Source organism: Etheostoma cragini, chromosome 5 (assembly GCF_013103735.1).
Source record: "Etheostoma cragini isolate CJK2018 chromosome 5, CSU_Ecrag_1.0, whole genome shotgun sequence".
Lineage (NCBI taxonomy): Eukaryota > Metazoa > Chordata > Actinopteri > Perciformes > Percidae > Etheostoma > Etheostoma cragini.
In genome coordinates, this window is record NC_048411.1 from 26,298,663 (window position 1) to 26,320,292 (window position 21,630).

Below are 21,630 nucleotides of genomic sequence, written 5' to 3' on the forward strand. Positions count from 1 at the left end.
ACACACACACACACACACAAACAAGAGGCATGTGATCAGTTGAGACCAAACTGGAAATTTCCTGTATGACCTCGACCTGGAATACCTGAAGAACTGTATCATTAGCATTTATTGTGACCTGAGGGGAAGGAAGTCAGATAGACAGGAGTTACGATATGTAGATGGGAGAGGACTGTGATTTGCATCATCCGTCTTGGTATTCCCTTGAAGACTTTTGGTTGACACTTGGCCACATGTTCATAAAACATTTGGGTAATGGTGTGTAGCTCAGTGGGTGGAGCATGGCATCAATAAAAAGAGGAAAGCTTCAGTTTCATGCATACAGCTCCATGGTGCATTGTTTAGAGGTCTGCCATGGTTGGGGATTTAAATCACATAATGTGCCATCCATGCTGAGGATAGAGACCTTCCGATTTTTAATCATTTTCTCCACCATTATATTGCGTTCTAGGGTTGGTTTCTGTTGAATTATTAAAGAAGCCTAGGCCAGCTATTCTTGGTTACAGATGAAGGTCGTTTGAGTTATAAAAGCGAAAAAAGAAGGAATTAAGAAGCAAACTGGTCGAGAAAAGAAACCCACAGAGGCTTATGAAAACCACTATCATCCTCCAGAAACAATTTGTAAAGACTACTTAAATACTTAATTTCAGAATGTGTCCCGTTGCAACATATTCTTCATGAGAACAGGCTGCCTGATGTAACATCTTTTCTGAAACATATTTGGTTTCACACATCTGCCGCCTTTTCCTGGTCTCATGTTGCCAAAATAGTTGTCTCTGTTTCCTTTAGCGGGAGAGTTTTCTCTGTATTGGGAAAAGAGTTTGGGATGCTTGCTATGTTTGCCACATGTTCATTCAACTGTCTTAAGTGAAACTATCACAGACATAGCGCAAGCCAAGCAGAAACATGTGCTTCAATGAGAGGCTCTCAACGTCGATTACAAAAGAACATTTGGGGGAATTGTAAAACTAAGAGAAAAAGAAGATGCATGCACAGATTTTGTGGTTCTTCCAACATGTTATCAATCATTACAGCTTGAAAATAACAAAATGGAAATGGTCTTTTAGTATCAAAGGTTGTTAACTCCGGAAGTACATCAATAGGTAGAGTTTGTAGGCCAGGAATTAACAAACTAAATGGTTTTAAGTGCAACACAAGCTACCAGTTATTTTATCCTTTTGGTCAGAATTTCCAGAAACATACCGTGATTAATTGTCTATACATAAAGGATGTACACAGTTTATAACATTGGAGAAAAAGATGTGTATAATTTAGCTAAATAAAAAATGTTTTTGGCTTTAAACATATAAAATATTAGCAGAGCAATTGGGACATAGTTTTTAAATATTAATAATGTACATTGAAGGAGTAAAGCATGCTACAGCAAAAAGGTTCAAACATTCATGCATGAGCCCATTAGGAATCAACCCCAACCCATGCAACAGTGGTAGTGCCTCTTGAAGTATGAACTGAGCTCTGACCTGTGTGAATATTGTTAATGTAACATTATTAAGTTGAATTATACAAAAGATGATACAGATGTTATTGGGTGTGTGCACTTGGAACTCTAGCTCTGCCGAGGTCCAACAGCTGGTTCCACCTCGGGCAGGCGCAATGGACTGGAAACTGATGAGACCTTAAAGGACTGTCGGAAAGATTGGATTGGAACTCATGACAAATAATTTGAGAACACTGTCACTACTTTTACATTGAATTATATGAAAAACAGTAATAAGTCTTATCCCCAAGAAAAAAAAAATGCTGATTACACATTATCAGTGATTTGAACCTCTGAACAAAACGGGGGCCGTTCTTTATAATGAGTAGGCCTAGTTCAAATGCATTTCATTGTGCAACTACTGTGTTGTAGTCTATCATGAAAAGCTGAACCTTGATTTTTTTTTCCTTTTAATGTTGATACTTAAGTAGTGTACATTTTATAATGCTATACATTTATGTAATGGAGTAGGCCCTAGCCTACTTTTGCATATAGGCCTAATCTACTTAAAAAACTAATGCCAAAACCGGTAAATAAAACGGCGTTGTGTCACGTGTCAGTGCATCTATAAAACAAAACGGACTCAAATACAACAGTTTTAAATCATGTCCAACTATGGTTTAAAAAAAAAGAAGTCCCTCCTCTAGTACTCAGAAATACGAGCTTTGGAGGAGCACACGAAGGCAAACTAACTTTTACACAGAGCGTGCGTACTTTTAGCACGGTGAAGTTTGTTGGTAGCTAGCTGTTATTAAGATTTATCTTCTAAAAAAGGGGTCAATATGAGCTCAGAATCCAGTATGATTTTATATGTGATGTGAGTAAGTGAACGTTGAGTCAGGAAGATGAAGAAACGACACAGCCGTTGACGACAGGGGGGATTTCCTTTATTTCGCAGCTCAATCAGTGAACTTGGTTGATTTGGAGGAACTTTTACATGTAACGTTAGCTCCTCGCGCTGCGGGTATGCGCTCTATATAAACTTAAATCTCGTCTGCACCCTGTGAAACTCTCTAAAGGCTATTTGTTTTTGCTTTTCAACTCGAGACCTCACTGAACTGTGATGGCAACGATGTTGGAAAAGCTGTCACGTTATTTCACCACGGAGGGTGAACTTTTTCATGGAAAGAGTCGGTGGACTTCGGCGGCGGTTGCTGTGCTTCTCCTGGGTTTGTTTGCGTCGTCTTGCTGGGCAGAAGAAGCATCCTGTCACGGAGCTTACGACCTCTACTTCGTTTTAGACAAGTAAGTAAAGAAAAAATAAAGTTTGTCAGCTTTTGTTTCTGTCCTCTCTCATTGAAAACAACTGGAAACAATGTGACTGCTGCACCCTGCAAAATGATATCTCTTGAAATGTAACGGTAGGCTCGAAGTTTTTCTTATGGTTTAATTTGCATGTGGCTGGAGAAGAGACAGCACACATGCATGGGCACGTACTGTTTTTATGCTTTTATTGTTTTTACCGGAAATGGTAACATCATAGGTTGGGTAACACAGTTGTCCAAAACTATGTGCACAGTCCTTTCCACATATGACAACCATGTGGACAGGGGGTGTACTCTACCCCAAACTAAAAAGTGGTCTGAATGCTACAGTATGCCAAGACAATGACCTTTCCAGTTTCAACATGACAACGTCCAACAAAAAAGACAGCTCCAAAAAACAAATGATCCCAGTTATGTGTGGAAGAACTTGACTGTTCTGCACAGAGACCTGACCTCTCAACCCCATCCGCACTCTTTGGGGTGAACTGGAATGCAGTCTATGAGCCAGACCTGATCACACACTTATGTCTAAATAGTAGCAAATCATTGCATTAACACATTCAGTTAAAGTTTTTTAAGTCTCTGAAGATTTCAGGAAAATAGATTAAAACCATGCCTGACTGGAAAGTTGGAAATAAAACACATTCACAAGTTTGGTAACACTACAGCACACATTTGAAAAGTTTGCAGTAATGTCAAAAATACGTAGTGTGTAGACTACAAAATGTACAGTCCCTCAAAGTTGGGAATCGATGCATACAACCTTCTGGTTGGAGCTTAGCCAACTCAGCTTGGTTTGTGAACACTCAGATCTGATAAGTAACTGCTGCCTATCCCTGATTGGCTGAAATCTTGCTCAGTGGTTACGTGGGAGGAAGAGAGTACTCCGACAAACCTCTTACAACCACACCAGTCTAACCATGACCTCTCCCTAACACTAACCAAGTAGTTTTATGTGGCTAATTAAACCATACTGTCTCTAGAGAGCGTAGTTGGTCACATGGTATCATAGGTTTGTCCAGATATTGTTTCCCTTACACGAGACAGGCTGCCAATATCCCGTGGTAACCATGAAAACAAAAGAATGGAGGTTTTTCACCTCTTACTCCCTCACAATAACAGAAAATGCTTACTACTTTAAAATGTTATTATATATACTGTATATCCATCTCCAACCATGTTTTGTGAACGTTACATAATTTCAGCATTTATGGAGGTAACTGTCGCACCATGCTTGCTCTTGGGGGAATTACTAGAATTGTTGGGACTTAATAAATTATAAAGGGTGGACTAGACCTTCTCTATCAGTAAAGTGTCTCAAGAATTGTTATGATTTGATAATATAAATAAAATTCAATTGAATTAAAATAGCCATGATCTGTCTTATCAGTGGAAACAGGGTTCTCTTAGTCATGTAAAATTCTGGAAAGTTTGTAAATTTAAAAACTCTACAAGTCTGCACCGGGGCACCCTGGTGTCTCAAATCTTCTCTGTCCTACATGATCAACTAGCAGGGCTTTTACCTTAACATAATAAGACCTTAAACACCACTGATAAGAAAGAATCAAATCATGAGTATAAACAGACTTCAGCGTTGTACCACTTCCTGTTTCTTGGATTCCCTCAAACTGCTGCCTCAGGCTTTAAACATACGAATACTCGACAGCCAGATGCAGTCAGTTCATAAGCACTTTGCAGTAGTGTCATGCAAAAAGGTTTCCAATATATCATAGAGAGTGTACAGCCTTGACAGCAACTGTTTTTAATCCTGTCCTCCCCCGGCTTGGAAACATGCCATTACTCAGGGCCTTGAGTTGAAACACGGCTCCCTGACCCATTTTTAAACCACCCCACCCTCATCTCAATTGCTAAATTGCAGGAAGTGACTGAGATTATTGGCACGGAAGTTTCACCCAAGTGTATGTATCCATTGCATATATTGTAAGTTGTTTACATAATATATTTGCATGTCCACGTTTATATTTGGGAAATCTAAAAAGCCTAATCTGCAGTTATTGCTCAGTCATCAGTTTGTCAGTGTGTCAAATTGTAGCATGTCTTTGAATAATGTTTACTTTATCTCTGCAGATAAAGTAGCTCTACTGTTAGACTTTGTGACTGTGCTGATAAGACTAAGATCCAAATGTCAGCAGTTCTGCTTCAAGATTTGTAGCAGCAGTAATGTGCGGCATTTTTGTACAAAGAAACGTCCTTTTTAGTGTTCTAACGCCACGTTATGATGTCTCTCTTAGGTCAGTTCATGAAAGCTTTACTGTTTGGATCTCAAACACCAAGGTAACTCTTTCTTTCCAAGGAAATGTTGTGTGAGGTGGCACTAAGCCTTATTTATTCAGGGAAGTTTCATTGAGAGAAAGCCCTGATCACGCTTGCACAGTTCAGCCACAGCTGGAGGCGGACCTGTACAGTCCCAGTCTGATGTGCTGGTAAGCACTGTTGGCCCAGGATTTATACTACTTGTCCGAAGAACTCACTAGTGATCATCTGGTCACAATAAAAATCTTCTATCTTGTAATATATCATTTATTTTTATGATAACAATATACATTTTCTGGAAATTCAATTGAGAAACTGCTGCAGATCAAATGTTCAAGTGAAGTCTAGCACTAGGTGAGCTGCTGTTAGCCGATATAGACCTTAAACAAGAGTTATTTTCAATGCAATCTCAGAACCCATCGGCTAGTGGTCTGACAACATTTTAGCCTCTGGGGGCAAGGAACAATATTTTCGGAGTTTTGGTGTAGCTAGCAAATATCCGGATAACTGGTATCTGTGCCAAGACTTCCTCTTCCACAGTCATTGTCGACATTTCAACAAATCTCTATATCCATGTATGAATGCAGATAAATAAATAAATAAAAACAAAATAGTTGTCAGACGATAGCCAATTGCTTCCCAGATTGTATTTCCGTCAATGCGTTGCAACTCTTTTGCTCTCCACACAGACTGTTTAACTGCAAGCAACCAAAGCCCTCTCAAACATGATTGGTCAATACTACTCAGACTACGAACGGAAACCAGAACGCTTCTGATGTCAAAATCTTGTCATGCCTACATATTTTGCATTCGAATGCAGAGATCTGTTTTATAGAGATAATATGTAATATAACTATGGTTCTATGAATTCTAGATAATATATGTATATTTAGCCAATAGTGCTCATGTGGTAATGCAGCCTTAAAGTCCTGGAAAAGTCAATGTTTAAAATAGTCCCATAGCTTGAAATGACGAGAACCAAATCTCAGAAGATATTGAATCTCCTATCACTCTACTGTACATAACTTACAGTGATTTATTGTCCCTTTCTGGGTCCTGGCATATTTGCAATAAACAAGTAAACATTCTTGATATTTAGCGTTAGCAGAGATAGCCACCATTACACAACAGATTGGGATGGAAAGTTATGGAAATGCGGATATTAGAAAAGAAAAATAAAAGCAAGAAAAAAAAGGCAAAGCATCTGCTGAGCACCGCCAACATGATACAGATGTGTTCCGGAGCAGCAACAATAAAATATCCACCCCTTTAACTGCCGTACCAACACTACCCTCTGACACAATGTTGTCAGAGTGCAGTGGAACTCTCCTTTTCCCTCACGGTCGTCTCTGCCGGTCACTCTGTGACCTTGTCTTTGGGCAGCAGGGAGGAGAGAGAGGTGGCATGAAAGATGAGCCTCCTAATGTTCAAACCCTTCTGTTTTATGTTCTCTGCACATATATTGAATTGTAATTATTGCTTTAATTACCTCATTGTCGTTATACCAAGGGCACATTTTACACACAATGTTCACTGTGGTCAAACTGACTTCATGAGGGGTGAGAAGTGCCAAGGGCTATATGTTGACACCCACCTAACATTTGTGAGACATGTATGCATCGTTTTCATCACTACGTCTTAATGGGTTTTAATGAGACAAATAACAGTGGTGGAGGAAGTACTCAATGCTTTGGCTCTAGTAAAGGTAGCAATACCTCAAAGGAAAACCTGTTACCAGTTTTCATTCTTTCATACAAGATGGAGAAAGGATTGATGGAAGACCATATGGAAAGAAGTGGAAAAAAGACAAATCAATAAAGAAAAGCAGGAATGAAACCAGAAAAAACCTCTAAATGAAATAAATCCAACAATCGCAGCACCGCTCTACTGGACTCACCCCCCGCTGTTGTTATGCTAAATATACCAGGTTGTCCTTTATTTACAAGGTTGGGGGTTCGATCCCAATATCCTTGAGCAAGACATTAGCCCACAAGATACTGGGAAGGCCAGCCCGGCATAGCAACTCCACCACCATCGTTGTATGAATGTGTGTGAAACTGAGGCAAATAGAAAAGTGCTTTGTAAGTTAAGGTGAGGTAAATATATAAATGTAGCTATCCATGTATAGCTGTTTGCATTGTACTTGTGTTTTTTGTGTTGCACATTTCTGTTTGTCTCACGTAATTGGCTTTGAGTGGCTGACTTGGGAACCATTGCTAATGTTGGGCTAGACAGTTACTGTAGTATCACTTTGGATGATTTGCTTACCTTTTTATTTTTGGAAATACATTCTAACTGTACCAACCAAGTAGATTAGTAGAAAGGCAAAGCTCCTTTGAACATTTGTGTGTTCTAACAGCTGAAGTGTCTGCTATAGAACACAGACTTATCAGCACAATTATCCAGCATGTGGCTGGTGTTAATGTCCAACTGTGGCTGTGGTACAAAGCACAAATACTGTACAGTATTTTACTCCCCAGCACACAATCTGCTGCCACTCACAAGCTGCAAACTGACTGTTATTTTCTTGTTTCAGGTCTGGAAGTGTCGCTAACGACTGGGTCGAGATTTACTCGTTTGTGAAGAACCTCACCGACAGATTTGTGAGGTGAGTGCAAAGTAATTTTCTTTGGAAACTAAAACAGGGTTTTGTAATGAAGTGAAATTACCCTTAAGACCTGCAGATTTAACTTGGAGCAAGGGTAAGCAATGATTTAACATACATATAATAAAGCAATAAAAGTTTTTTTTTTAAATTACATGATAACTGAGGAGCATGATAGTAAGTCAAATGAGCTGATTGGTTGGGGAAATAGAACAATCTTTAACAAACCTTTTTTATTATACATCTGTTTGGTATTACCGTGGTTGCTTTATCGGATAAATGGCTATAGTTAAAGAGCCTATGACGTTACTTGCAGCTCCCACCTGTTTTACAAACTCGCAAATTGCAAACTCTATGACACCCTTTTTGCACATAATTCATTAAAAAAGAACCCAAAGAAACCGGCTTGAAACGTTCGGCTTGCATAACGTTTGAGTCAAACCGCGCCTGCCAGCACAGTACAGACGGTGGCGACCCAGCCAGAATGAAGTGGTTGGTTGAAGAAAATAGCAAAGGCACCAGGTGGGAGTGGGTGGCAGAGAGGAGCAGTCTTCTGGGCTGTGAGAATGGCCATTTGCACCGGGGGGGTCCGGCTCCACACTTATCCCCTGCTTCCACCACAGAACGGCTGACAGGCAGACAATGTACAGTAAAGCAAAAGAACACTGGAAGGCGACGAGGACAATCTGCTAAACAATGCTCGCTCACCAAGAGCTCTTCTGTTCCGCCATGTGGAACAAACTGGACTACTTCATCAACCCCCCCCCCCCCCCCCCCCCTCCTCCAAAGAAAAAGAAATCCCACCACCACCCTCTGATATGTCCTTGGCATTACTGCTTCTCAATCCGTAGTCTCTCCATACTGCTCCAGCAGTAACATATACAATCATAAACTCCACTGAGAACCTTAAGTTTGATGTTAAGTTACCACCCACATTTTATCATCTGTGACTTGAGCGTGGTTAGTTTTTAGTCCACATATGAATTTGAAAAGCAGACAGGATGTGGATGTATACGGCTGCTACTGCCGCCAGCCAAATCAGGCCGTGTGGCTTAAAAATTGTGCTATGTTTGCGGGGGAGGATTGCGACTGGGCCATGTGTCATGTGGGTGAGAAATATCAGCACCTCTCCTTATGCTCCAAAGGCTTCAGATCTCTAAAGGAAATGCTTAACTCTCTGAAGTTTAACTTGCTTTGTGGGATGGCATCTGTGTGCTGTGCGTTTGTAACCGAGGCAGGAAGTAAGCAAGTACATTTACTCTTGAGTCCTGTACTTTTTCTGATATGAGTTAGGATGAGTTACTGGTTACTTGGTCACTGGTTACATTCACGATTTAAGTAGAGATTGTACTTTTTCTCTTCATATACCATTTCTGATAGCAGTGCTACTTTGATACTACTTAGTACTTAAATAAAAAAAATCTGTAAAATGTGTATAAATTATTTGTATTCATCTCCTGCAGGTATGTGTAAAATGAATCTTAATCTCTAACTATTGTTACATTGCATTTCAGAGAAAAAGTATTTTATGTATTGATCACATTGGTCCAATACTGGACCCATTACATAATGCCATTATCGGCACTAAGAGCAAGAATTGGGATTTGTAAAAAGCAAACTTGATGGGAAAAAATGTGGCCCTCCATGGACATTCTGACCCAAGCGTAGGCTCAGAAAGGGTGAAATGAGTAACGGCGATGCAGCTGGATAAAACATGTGAAACTGAGACCGTTGTGTTAACCAAATCGGAATATTGCCTCATATAGATGATGTGAAGAATTCACAAAGCCAGTTAATATCCTACGCAAACACCTGTTTGATCGCGGGGAAAAACTACGGAGCACTGGAGGTGACATGGGCAGAAGAAAACCCCCCGCAAAAATTAACAAAAAAACAGGTATTGGGGACAAACACTTTTGCGAGATCTTGACTTTGTTATGCAAGATATTCCAGTACATGTTGTTTATTTATTTTATTTTTTTCTCATGTTTTTTTCCCCCCCTCCATGTCACCTCCGGGGGTTTGTACAGACAAGATATGTATGTATGTAAAATATAGATCCTATTGTAAATTTAAATAAAGATATATTTGTGAAAAAACTCAAAAGTTCTGTAATTAAATTGGCATGTAACGGAATTTATTATCATGAATAATTGATCAACTGGACAAATAAGGTTTACGCTGATGCTGCTATACAGTGTTTTTTTGTAAGGCTTCAGATAGTTTTATTTGTTTTTAATGTTTTTATTGTAGCTCTTAAAGCAGGTTTTAACCATTGTGAAAGGTACAATAGAAAGTTTTACTAATTAGATGCTCCTTGCACAGGACTTTTTATCATTTATAATAAGATTAATTCCGACACCTTTAGCTTTTCAGATACAGTCAAATTAATGGGCAGAAAAAAGCATGCCATGCATAATGATGCACAATGGCCGGCTTTGCACTGTTGGGAGATGTGGCAAATGGAGACCGACAACAAGAAGACTTACTGGCAAACTAGGACGAGTGGCCTCAGAGCCTGTTGAGCCGGTCTCCGACAGCTCGAGGCAGTCGGAGAAACCATGCTGTGCCGTTGTCGTGCCGACACCTGTCCCACTTCAAGAGGGGTCAGCTACGGCGTCCCATAACAGAAACACTTTCTCAGTGTAGCTGCATTTTTTAGCATCAACTTTTATATCTGACCAAACATATTTTCCACCTCTCTGGCAAGAACTACAACTTCACATTGAATAAAAATCCTTTGCTTTTTTTTCCCTCGGTGTGTCTGATGTCGGTATGGATAAATATAAATTTGGTGCGTTTCACCGACTATTTAAAGGGATATAATGGGTGTGACTTTTAGAGTCAAATGTGAACACGGGAATCCGTCGTAGGACGTGCGTGCGCACGGTTTTATAAAAATTTCTGAGCGTACTCACATCCTATGTTATGTCCGTACGCCACTTCTGATGCAAATTTGCCGCACACATTTATAAATAAGTAAAAGAAAGTATTGTTATAATCAGTGTGAGATACGTTGATGATATAAGACTGTTTGGTAAAAATATTTTAAGGAACTTAAAAAGTCTTCTTCAGCTTGATCTGTTGAGTGAGTGAGTAGACTGAAATGATGAGGAGAATTACAATATGGAGTAGCAGGATGACAGTATTAGGTAGACAAACAAAAGTGAGTATGGATCAAATTTTGCCAATTTTCAGTCACTTTCTTAAATTGGAAAAGTTGTTGTGCAACTGTTTTGCGCTAACAACAAATTTAAAGGCATGAATTTTGAGAAGTTTGGCCTGTTTTTTGATACTGAACAATACTAAATGTCAACAGTACTGGTTGTACAGAATAGACTGATGCCAGTGGTCAGAGACACAGTGTGAGTTCTCACTCTTAAACAGTCACAGGTACCGTATATATTTGTGCAACAGGATATGTGTGTGTGTGTGTTTATGTGTGACTCATCATCACAACATGTTTCCTGTCGGTGAACTGATTAATCACTTCCTTCAGTCCCATAATTATACATGCCTTTTATTCTCCTGAACTGAACCCTTGAAAGAGCTTTATATAAAACTGTCGGTAACACTGACTCCTGAATAGCCATTCTGCGTGTTTTACATGTCATGTTGCATGGGTGGTTGATAGAGAAAATGAAGTGATGATTTTTACGGAGTAAGGAGGGAGAAAACCTGTATGAATATGACAAACGTTATAGTCTATTGTCTTGGCTTAGTGCTATTCCATTTTACGAATGAGACATTTTGAGGAAACGTAGCATTTTTGATTTGTTTGATTTCTGTTTTTTCTCTTCAGCCCCAGAATGAGAGTCTCATTCATCGTCTTTTCGGCCCAAGCCAAAGTCCTGCTGCCTCTGACAGGAGACAGGTAATCAATCTCTGGAATAAAGTCATACAATGCTGCTCCAATGGTTGATGTCCCTTACGTTAAGGAGTTTCCTGGTCTAAAGATGGAAATGATGTCTACTTTTTACAGTTTTTCTGTTCTTTTCAATCCAATGGTAAAATTCCAGTTTTGCTTATCAGATAAATTCGTATGAATGATAAAGTATGGTCTCAGTAAGTATCGGTATGTGCTTCAATTTCATTATATGCAATAAAAATAAATCAACAATTTGCATACTGTATGTAATAGTTAATTATCAGAACAATTTTCCGTTGTTTTCTTGAAATTAAAATCTCTCTAAAATGAAGCCAACACCCTTTAAAAGCTGTGATAAAAATACCATGTGTATGATTATAATAGATATGATTATATTTATTATATTTTAACTTTTAGTTGCATACTATGAAAGTATTTTGTTGATTTGGGAATACTATGAACTTGTCCTGTTCTTGCAGGCCACTGTAGTGAAATGTTCGCGTGGTGACATTAGGTTCAGGTTAGATGTTTGGAATTCCCACTGGGGCTTTCAACGCCAAACTGAATAAATGGCTTCTATTTTCATCCTCATTACAAGAACAACTTATTATAGTCTTTTTTTGGAACCTGTGTCTGTCAGCATGACCATAACCACAAGTTTCCACCACATCATGTAACTGCTGCACAGTAGGAATGGGAGTCACCAGAGGCCTGATGATACAATATCATCACGATACGTATAGTATGTCACGATACGATATTATAGCAATTTTAAACAAATTGCAATATTCTGCAGTTAATTGTGATTTATTACCTTTTTTCCAACTTCAAATTTTTTTTTTTCAATTTCAAATGATGTCCCCTAAAGGAAACTTTGTGTTTTATCTAAAAAGATACTCTGTACTACTGTACAGTAGTACACTAATAATACTAGTACTAACTAGTTACTGAGATTATCAAATGCCAATTGTTTTCTGTGTTTTTAGATACCAGATAGAAGAGGGTCTGAAGCGCTTGCGGGATGTGCAACCAGCAGGTGAAACATACATGCATGAAGGAATAAAAGAGGTCAGTTTACTCCTACAATTTCATAAAAACAATTACAGCCCATAAGCTTATTCTAAATATGCACCCGATTGTGCCACTGAGATGTTACGAATTGTTTCGTGTCATTTGAACTTGAAGGCCTCAGCTCAGCTACAAAGACAAACAACCAAGTCCTCGAGCATCATCCTGGCTCTGACGGATGGGAAACTTGAAGTTTACGTTCACGAGCTGACAGTGCAACAGGTGAGACTGATGTCAAAACAGAGTTCATGCTGGTTCCCAAAAAGCTCATATAGTACTTGTCACTTTAATTTTACTTTAATTAGCTTAATGTATTTAATTAGAGTCATATTCATATTTTTCTTCTTTAAATGTGACGTTAGAACCTGGGCACTTTGCATGTATTGAGTTGTTTTCTTTGCATCCGACCTGCTGCATTGTCAACACACTATGTGTTTGATCTACAGGCTAATGAGGCGAGGAAATTCGGCGCCCGTGTTTACTGTGTGGGGATTAAGGACTTTGATGAGCAGCAGGTAAGAAAGCTTTAGTGTTAATCTGCTGCAGTCAAAACACCAATCAAGTCTGTCACTGAATAGCAAATTTCATAGCAACATGTTGCCATGTTGGAAGAGTGTTGAGAAAGGTAAATGCATGTAATGTGAGTGCCATCACCTGTATGGAAAAATCCATGTCTTCAAGTGATCTAAATGCAAACTCTCTGAAACCATTCACCATGCAGCATAATCCCCCTTTTAGATGTCCATCAGGTTTCAGGTCAGCCCAGTATCATGGCAGTTGGGCATTCCGTCCCGCATGTGGCGGCCCATCGTGTTGTAGTGGCCGGCGTGTGGCGTTTGATTTCCCTATTGTTGCGTCCCCCAGAGGCCGCGATCGTGTCCCGGCGCAAGTTGTTGTCAACGTCCTGCGTGTGGTGTTTGATTTCCTCGTTGTTGTGTCCCCCAGAGCAGTCTAGTGTCATGGGAGTTTGTGAAATGGTCGCTTTCAAAAAATCGTAACGCCTAATAAATGCAAAATCGTGACAAGTTAACTAATTAACGTGGCCATTTTACGAACTGGCGTGAGACCGGGTTATTCATGCTCTTTAAATAGTCAGTGTTTTGTAGAAAGAACTTGAAATATGCTGCTTCCTGCTCTATCTGTATATTTTAGAAATGCCTTCATTTTTGTTTAGTTCATGGTTTGCCATTTAGCTACAGTGATTAGAAATTGCATTTATATTTTTTATTCAAGAATTTGTATCAGTTAGGTACGTTGCACAAACTGAACAAACAAATAAGCTAAATTAAAAACAGTGGTTGTTCCCTTTTGAATATTACAACAAAAAATCTGTGTGCACAGCTTTTACCAAAATATTTATCCAATGAGATTGTTGATAGATAATTATCAGTAATGTGTTTATAATGACTAAGTGGGTAAAGACAAATAATAGAACAGTTACAACAGTCTGTTAAATTCAGAAAATGGCATCACTTTACTGTAATCCAGCCTTTAAAACCAGGAATAGATTTATTAAGCCATATTACAAAATCCAAAATCTAAGACAATATCTAGTCTCATATCCCGATATCGATATAATATTGATATATTGCCCAGCTATACTTCAGTCAGATAAGTATTCACAAATATCCTAATAAAAATAACCATATTTCACTGCCTCCAGTACTCGCCAATACTGTAGTTTCTTGTTGAATACAATTTAGATGTAGACAGGCCAGCAGGGTCATCTATTCAAGAATCTGTTAAAAACTGATGTGTATTGGAAAAGGACGTTGGGATTCTCAGTGAAGTGCTTTGCCCGAACGTGTAACTATTGCAGCGTACTGTGAACATTTGCATGTTGTGTGCATTAAAGGTGTCATTTACGTTGGCTGGTAAATCAGTTATTGGCCTATCACACAGTTCACACTCTTTAGAATTCAACAAATCTAATCAGCCAGAAAAACATTCTGATCACTACTTGATTTTTTATTTGTCTCCACTAAATGTAATCTTCACTCCACAAAATAATACCAAAAAGTCTGAGTTGCACCAAAGTCAGAATCTCTCCTTCATGTCAGTGATTTCTGTAGTTTTACTGTCTCTCTTCCAACATGGTGGCCTGTCCCTTGTAACCATGGGTAACCATCCTGTGATGAGCTCTTATTAAGTCAAAAACAAAGGAAATATTTCTCCCGGTTTGTGTTGCAGTGATTTTTTTTTTTTTTTTTTTTTCATGGTTGAGCAAAGTGTTTGCCACAGTCATGCCATCTGCTATGTCTCCTCCTGCCCATGATATGAAAGAAAAGACAGTGCTCAGTCATTAAGAGGAAAACAGAAAAAGAAGAAAGCAGCTTTAAATCCGCAGTACTTCTTGCTAACTCATTTCTTTGATGAAACCGGCAGCTTGCTGATATTGCGGACACCAAGGACCAAGTGTTTCCTGTCAAAGATGGCTTCCACGCACTCAAAGGCATCGTCAATTCTGTAAGTGCGCCTACTTTGTGTGTGTATGTATGTGTGTGTTTGTGCGTGCGTATGTATTTGTGTCTGTGTGTGTGTGTGTGACGGTGAGTTTTAGTCAGCTCAGGTTTGAGGTGTGTATGCATGAGTTTAAAAAGTAGAATTGAACACTCATGCACAAATTTGGTCTTCTTTGAAAGTTTTATTTAAAAACTTATCTAAGATATAATTGATGGTGCTACCATGGCGCCTATTGTTGTTTTAATTTGGGAATCAGTTTCTTTCCTTTTGCTTTTATTAAAGTTGGTAACACATTTTAAAAGCATAACCTCAGTGAACTTCCAGCTAAGCTGAATGGAAAATGTCTGTGGAAATAACTGCTCCGCGTGTCCTCAGTTTGACAAAGAAGGAAATATCTCTGCTACTCCGTTGCAAATTAAGATGCTAGAACTGGAGCGGCTTCACAGTCACTGTCCATATGAAATCCTCTTCACAGTGTTTTTATTGTTTCGAGTGTCACAAACTCTCAGTGCAGCAGCACCGCTTTGATAGAATTCATGTTATTTTCGCTGAAAACTTCAGAATAAAAGGCTGCACAACGTATCAAACCATCAGTGTAATGCTCTAATTAGTCAAGATCGTCCCCTGATCAGTGTTTGTTTGAAGTTTCCCATGCAGCCTCCTCGTCTTGCTGCCAGCCAATTAGTGATACTTTCCATTTGCTGCAGCTTTTAGCCTAAACGCAGTCAGCCAAGGCGAGAGTTTGTGTGGCAACATTTTTACATGAATCTGAGCCCTGTGGAACACTCTGGCCTGAGCTGGACTTACATCTTTGTCAAAGCCGAAAAGGCCGGCCGTGTTTGAGAAATAAAGTAGAACTAGACGAAGCTGTCAGACATCCAGCTGTAGGGACGCAGAGCCAAAGGGTGTGTCTTATTTTTGTTGTGGGATCCAAAGCACAACAGCTATGATTGATTATATTGCTTTTAACATGGCGAAGTGAAGGAGGCTGTAACTGGGGCTCTCACTCCGTCGTCTCACAAAATGTGAAATTGGAACAATGCCTGTGTGCAGACAATAATGTGCAGAATATACACTTTAAACCTCTTCTCATAAATGTATAGGTATAATATTTGTTGGATCATTATAAAGCATGAGTAACCATGACTAGCACCCTAAAAAAAAAGGCAAAGGGGGAAAAAATGACGCCCCACTTCTGACCGAGAACATTCTCATCTCTAAGGAGCATGTGAATCCAGCTTGTAATTATTTACACTATAATGTGTTAAAAGCCTCTGATAGGCTGGATTTGATTATTTATAATTGGATGAAAATATGCTTCTAATCTGTTTGTGCTGAGCTAGGAAGATACATATATATTCTTCTGAGAGCATGCATACAGTCTTTTTCACAAGGTTGTCCTCCCCGTTAGTTATTTATATAATTTTTATTCTGTTCTTCCAAAATGTTTAAAATCCTACACAACAACAAAAAAGCTCATCCCCTCAGTCCTTCGGAGGCTCTGAGCACAGTGACTATTCCAGTATCCAAATGAAATGCGGAGCATTCTTCTCTGATTAGTAATACTGGATTCCTGACTAGCTGGCCCTACTAACTCCTCTGTTGGATTTCGAGGATTTGAGTTCATCTGTGCAGCCTTTTGCTGCAGGATCCGCCCGGTCTCTGTGACCAGCAAGACAAAAAACTCACAGAAAGAGCTCGGCAAAGTTGTGTTTCTGCACGCTGTTAGGCCTTTTTTCTGTTCCACACTCTCTTTGTTCTCCCTCTGTCTTTGTTGTCTGGGCTGCAGGCCTTTTGGGGAAAACCCCAAATTGCAAAGTAGCCACATCATTATTGTGAACTTCCTTTGGCTACTGAACACATTTAGCCAAGTTTAGCAACCTGTACAGTTTAGCAACCTGGCTTAAACATGTTTGGATGTCTTGACACATTCCTGTTAAATAATGTATGATAGAAATATTCTTTTTTTTAAAGATTATTATTATTTTTTTCGTGTTTAATGGAGTTGACATTCAGCAAAGGGCCGGAGGTTAGACTCGACCCTGGCTGCTGCAGGACTCAACATGGGACAAATGCTCTTACTGGCTGAATTAGAGGTTGCCCCATGATAGAATTATGTGAACCTTTAATGAACCTTTGCACCTAAATATTTCCACTAAATGACAAAACCAGCCTCATCCTTTCAGAAAGCCCACCAGTTACAATGCTGGCTTAGAGATTTGGATGACTTTGGTATTTGGACGGCTTCCTCCTTTTCCTCCTGCAGCCTGTAAATAATGTTGTCACTAGATCCCAGAGAAATCAATAGCTGTTTGTCTGCTGTTTTGAGTTCAACCAAACTGAGGCCTCTAATCTCAGCGTTCAAATCTTATATTTTACTATCTCCAAAACACTGATGTCTCCAACCCTGATGAATTACTTAATTTACCCAAAGTTCCAAAGAGTGCAAGTGCTACTTTTCCACATTTCTCATTTTGGAGCAGAACTTTGTACTTTTCTACACTTAATGGGAAAACAATGTCATTCCTCTGGTCCCTTTATCATTTTAAGCTTAGGCAGGAAAACCGTCAATATTTTTTCTTTTCCTTTTTTCTTTGGCACTGCCAAGGAAGTAATTAGACGGGGAAAATAGTGGCACAGAGGAACAGCAGCAGATCCGTTTCCTCCCAGCTGTCATCTACAACCCTCTCTCCTTTAAACACTTCCATATCAAACCATCATATTTAATAAGGCCGCTGTAAACACTTCCCTCTTTCTCCCCTCAGATTGAAGTTTCACCCAACATCAAATGAAAGGTTCAAGTGTCCTATTTTGGAGTTAATATGCTTCTTTTTACCGACTGTGTACTGGGATTTGCATAGTTTGTCCTTTGTTGATTTATTGAATCACAGCGGATAGTGCAGCTCAATGACAGTGGGCTCACACAGGCCTCTTTATATGATAATGCACCATCCCGGAGGTTTTTAATAGAACTGAGAAATGTAATAGTCTTGCATAATTTTCCCATAAAGGCTGACACAGCTGCCGTTTCTCCCTCGTGTTCTCCTTGCTGCTGATATTCAGCGCCCTCCTTTAGCCGCCAGGCCCCGATCCGGAGTGAGACATTTCTCAGGTGTTGCACCCTAATCTGTTTTCTAAACTTGACAGAGCTGATAACGGCCAGGACTTGATGTATTTATTCTTGGCCCTCAAGTGATAATGTACCCATTTCATTTTTTTCCCACTCATCCTCCAGATATTAAAGCGATCGTGCACAGAGATCCTGAGCGTGGAGCCCTCCAGTGTCTGTGTGAACGGTGAGTGGATCCTCCTGCTATAGTCAGATCTTGGAGACCCTGAAGCACAGATTGCTTCATTCTGTGCAGGATTCCATGTTTTTACTGTTTGCTTACTGAACTTATGACATTTTGCCGGAAAGAAATATTTTTCAAATTCAAGCAATGATGGTTCGGAATACAATCTCGTATTTTACAAAAGTAGTTTGCCAGACTGTCCGACGACCGATAATCAGGTTGGTGTGTCAGCACCTTTAGGCCATCATTAGACACCCAAACTCCCCATGTAACTTCAGATAATTTTAAATTATTTCAGATTTTGGATTTTTTAGCCCTTTTTATTCCATCTAAATCGAATAAGAGTTTTTAGAGGCATTATTTCATGTGAAAAAAGTTAAAGAAAAGTCAGAAGAAATAAACTGTATTTTTTCTGTTTTATCCCTTTTAATTGTTTTGCAACCCTGACTTACCTCCCTCAATGAGGGAGTTGCGACCCCCAGATTGGGAACCTGTGGTGTAAATAACATGTCTAAACATCCCTAAAAAAGTAAGAAATGTAACTACAATTCTATGAATCCTAGATGACCGCCAAAGGCTCTGGCGGTTTGAGATGGAACAAACACTTTCAAGTGTTGATGTAATTACGTCCAGCTGTGCAAAACACAACATAAGATACAGACGTTAGAACATGAAGTTAGGAATACATTTCCTACTTCTCATGCTGGCCATCTGTAAACATGGATATTGCTCGGCCATCTTGTGAACTACAAGATTGTAAAATGTTAAATCACTGCACCAACATGAGTCTCTAGATCTGTTTGTATTTCTGTTCACAATTATGAAACTTTTCATAGTACTAGCAGTCCGTAAAAGTTCTACATTATGCTATTTTCCCGAACAGTGGGCGGTAAAATGTTATTTCAGGCAGGCCCGGTTGAACTTTTCTTTGCATACTAAACCGTATAAGAAAATGTATTTATTAGAAATAGTTAAATAATTATTAAAAACTAAAATATGCAAAGAATATGATCATCAATAGAACTGTAGTTAACTCTTATGTTGTCCTGGGTTCAAATTAGACCCGTTTCATTTAAGTAAATTGCCCCAAAATAACATGGATGCATGGATGTACGTTGTATAGAACCCACACAGTTCATTTTCCTTTTTTTACCCTGAAAGGACAACAAGTTCATGGCAGACAGGAAGACAACACAAGGGTTAAGAGGAACCTTTATCATATCTGCAAATAACAACATGATGTCAGATAATCTCAGGATGTTGTCGGTGTGCAGTAGTAATACAGGAGAAAGTCCTATCTATACTGTATACACTATATCAACTGTATGCAGGTTGCTCATCCCAGTCTAATCTCCCATTTGTTTACATTCCACAGAGTCCTTCAACATTGTCCTCAGAGGGAACGGCTTTGCTCTCGGCCGCAGCAATGAAGGCGTCGTCTGCAGCTTCATAGTCAACCAGCAAACCTTTAGTAAGTGGTGGAAATTGTCAGGGGTGACTATAGTACTCCTTGCATTCAGTTGGACATATCTACAGCAGAGTCTCTTAACCACAGATCAGGCTCCTGAGGTTGACTTTAAACCCTAGCTTAAACTGGTTATTCAACACTGCTCTGATATGTTTTTGATTTTTTCTAATCACTATAAACAAATGCAAGGAAGCCAAATGTTGAGTCAATGTTGAGATAATTCTTGTCTGGCTCTCATTAATATGTTCTCTAAATTAGTATCTCCAAGAATGCACAAATTAAAATAGTCAAACTGGATTTTATCGGTGTTGTTTTTACAGTAAATAAATCCTAAATCTACGTCAGGTTGGGCCAGCATGGGGCCAGCATGAGCACCGAGGACAACAAAAGTCAGTGAAGCAAAAAAAGAAAAAAAAAACTTATTAGTATCGGTGGAGATATAGTAAAAAAAAAAAAAAAAAATGGTAACTCTGGAGCTGTAATGTGCTTTTTGAAGAAGCAGGATGTTTATAAATACACAAAAAATAATTTCTGATGTAGTGCTGCGGTTAGTTTATCAGATATGAGCGGAGATTTGACTGGCTGAGGAAACTGCCCTAAGCGAGCTGAATTCCGACCTGAAGTTAAAGTCCTCTGTGTCAATACAGATTCAAAACCATAAAAGACCCACATGGTCCACACTGCCTCATATTAGTTTCACATCTGCTCGTCACACATAGCCTACAGTTCACCTCTAACCATGATGTCCACAGTAGCTAAGAGAAAGGATTCATTGCTACTAAATTGATCAAATAAAGTTATTAGTGCAGTTTGTATGTCATGCATTACCGATAAATCTGCAAAGGCTCTAATGTGGACTTTGTGTGCTTTTTGAAAAAGCAGTGGTTCCCAAAGTGGGTCACTTAAGGACGGTCCAAGGGCTCTGCAAGATTTATCATATCATTGTTCAATGATTGTGTGTTTTACAACATTTCCCCATATGAAGAAAATGGGTGCCAATAACTACATTTACATTGTGTTTTTAAACATGTCAAAATAAAAGGAAAAAAAATCCAACAAATATCAAAATCACTGTATTAAAACACTTCATAGTAACCAAACACACTTTCCGACTCTGGAGTTTTTCAGGAGCCAAGCAGACGGGTAAATAGTGACCGTCAGATCGAGCTATGGCAAGACATGACACGGTAAACGGAGCTCAAAGAGTTAACAGAGTCTGACCAGACTAAATCTGAGCCAACCAATAAAAACTCAAATCACGCCAAATGCTACTCAGCTAACAGCTTAACAAATAGGTTTGGGCTTGTGGAAGAAAGGTATCTATCAATGTCTGCTCACTGGCACATTGCGTGTTAATCATCATCATCATCATACATGATCCGGCCTGTGGGATGTTCTGTCTCTCTCTACATCTTCTTATTCAACTTGTAAGTGGATGCTGGGTGTTTAAAAGAAGGATATGACAAAACAAACCTACCCTGACATGTCTGTTATCGCTTAAAAGCTGCCTATCTTTATGATCAGAGCAGAAGAAAGGAGGCTATGTAGGTCACTGGGCTCTTTATTTGGAGCTTTGCAGTCTGTTCTTTCCAGAAATCCTTTTTCAGGACGCAAACGGGATTTGGCACCAAGAGCCAATCTTTTCAAGCTCTCATTTGGCCGTGGGATCTGTGGGATCCAATATTGCCAATGACAACACTTCCTTCCTAAGTTATTTTTTGATTTTCAACATTTCAACTTGACTACTTGACTATAACACGTATGGAAAAAAGGAAAACACACACAGACACACACACATATATATATATATATATATATATATATATAT

The 21,630-nt window shown here is 39.2% G+C and overlaps 1 protein-coding gene and 1 long non-coding RNA gene across 2 annotated transcripts in view; one reads left to right on the top strand and one right to left on the bottom strand.

The window, feature by feature from the left end:
- Nucleotides 1-8,083, bottom strand: part of LOC117945454 — a 24,975-nt gene extending 16,892 nt beyond the window's left edge. Inside the window, exons 1-2 of the long non-coding RNA XR_004656810.1 lie at nucleotides 8,072-8,083; nucleotides 6,670-6,674 (exon numbers count right to left, since the gene is read on the bottom strand). This is a non-coding gene — a long non-coding RNA (uncharacterized LOC117945454). The remainder of the gene's footprint in view (nucleotides 1-6,669; nucleotides 6,675-8,071) is intronic.
- Nucleotides 2,177-21,630, top strand: part of antxr2a (ANTXR cell adhesion molecule 2a) — a 79,989-nt gene continuing 60,535 nt past the window's right edge. The window contains exons 1-9 of the mRNA XM_034872899.1: nucleotides 2,177-2,743; nucleotides 7,574-7,645; nucleotides 11,445-11,516; nucleotides 12,497-12,578; nucleotides 12,696-12,800; nucleotides 13,025-13,093; nucleotides 14,964-15,044; nucleotides 18,277-18,337; nucleotides 19,710-19,805. Coding sequence (XP_034728790.1) covers nucleotides 2,562-2,743; nucleotides 7,574-7,645; nucleotides 11,445-11,516; nucleotides 12,497-12,578; nucleotides 12,696-12,800; nucleotides 13,025-13,093; nucleotides 14,964-15,044; nucleotides 18,277-18,337; nucleotides 19,710-19,805 — 820 coding nt within the window. The 5' untranslated portion in view covers nucleotides 2,177-2,561. The remainder of the gene's footprint in view (nucleotides 2,744-7,573; nucleotides 7,646-11,444; nucleotides 11,517-12,496; nucleotides 12,579-12,695; nucleotides 12,801-13,024; nucleotides 13,094-14,963; nucleotides 15,045-18,276; nucleotides 18,338-19,709; nucleotides 19,806-21,630) is intronic.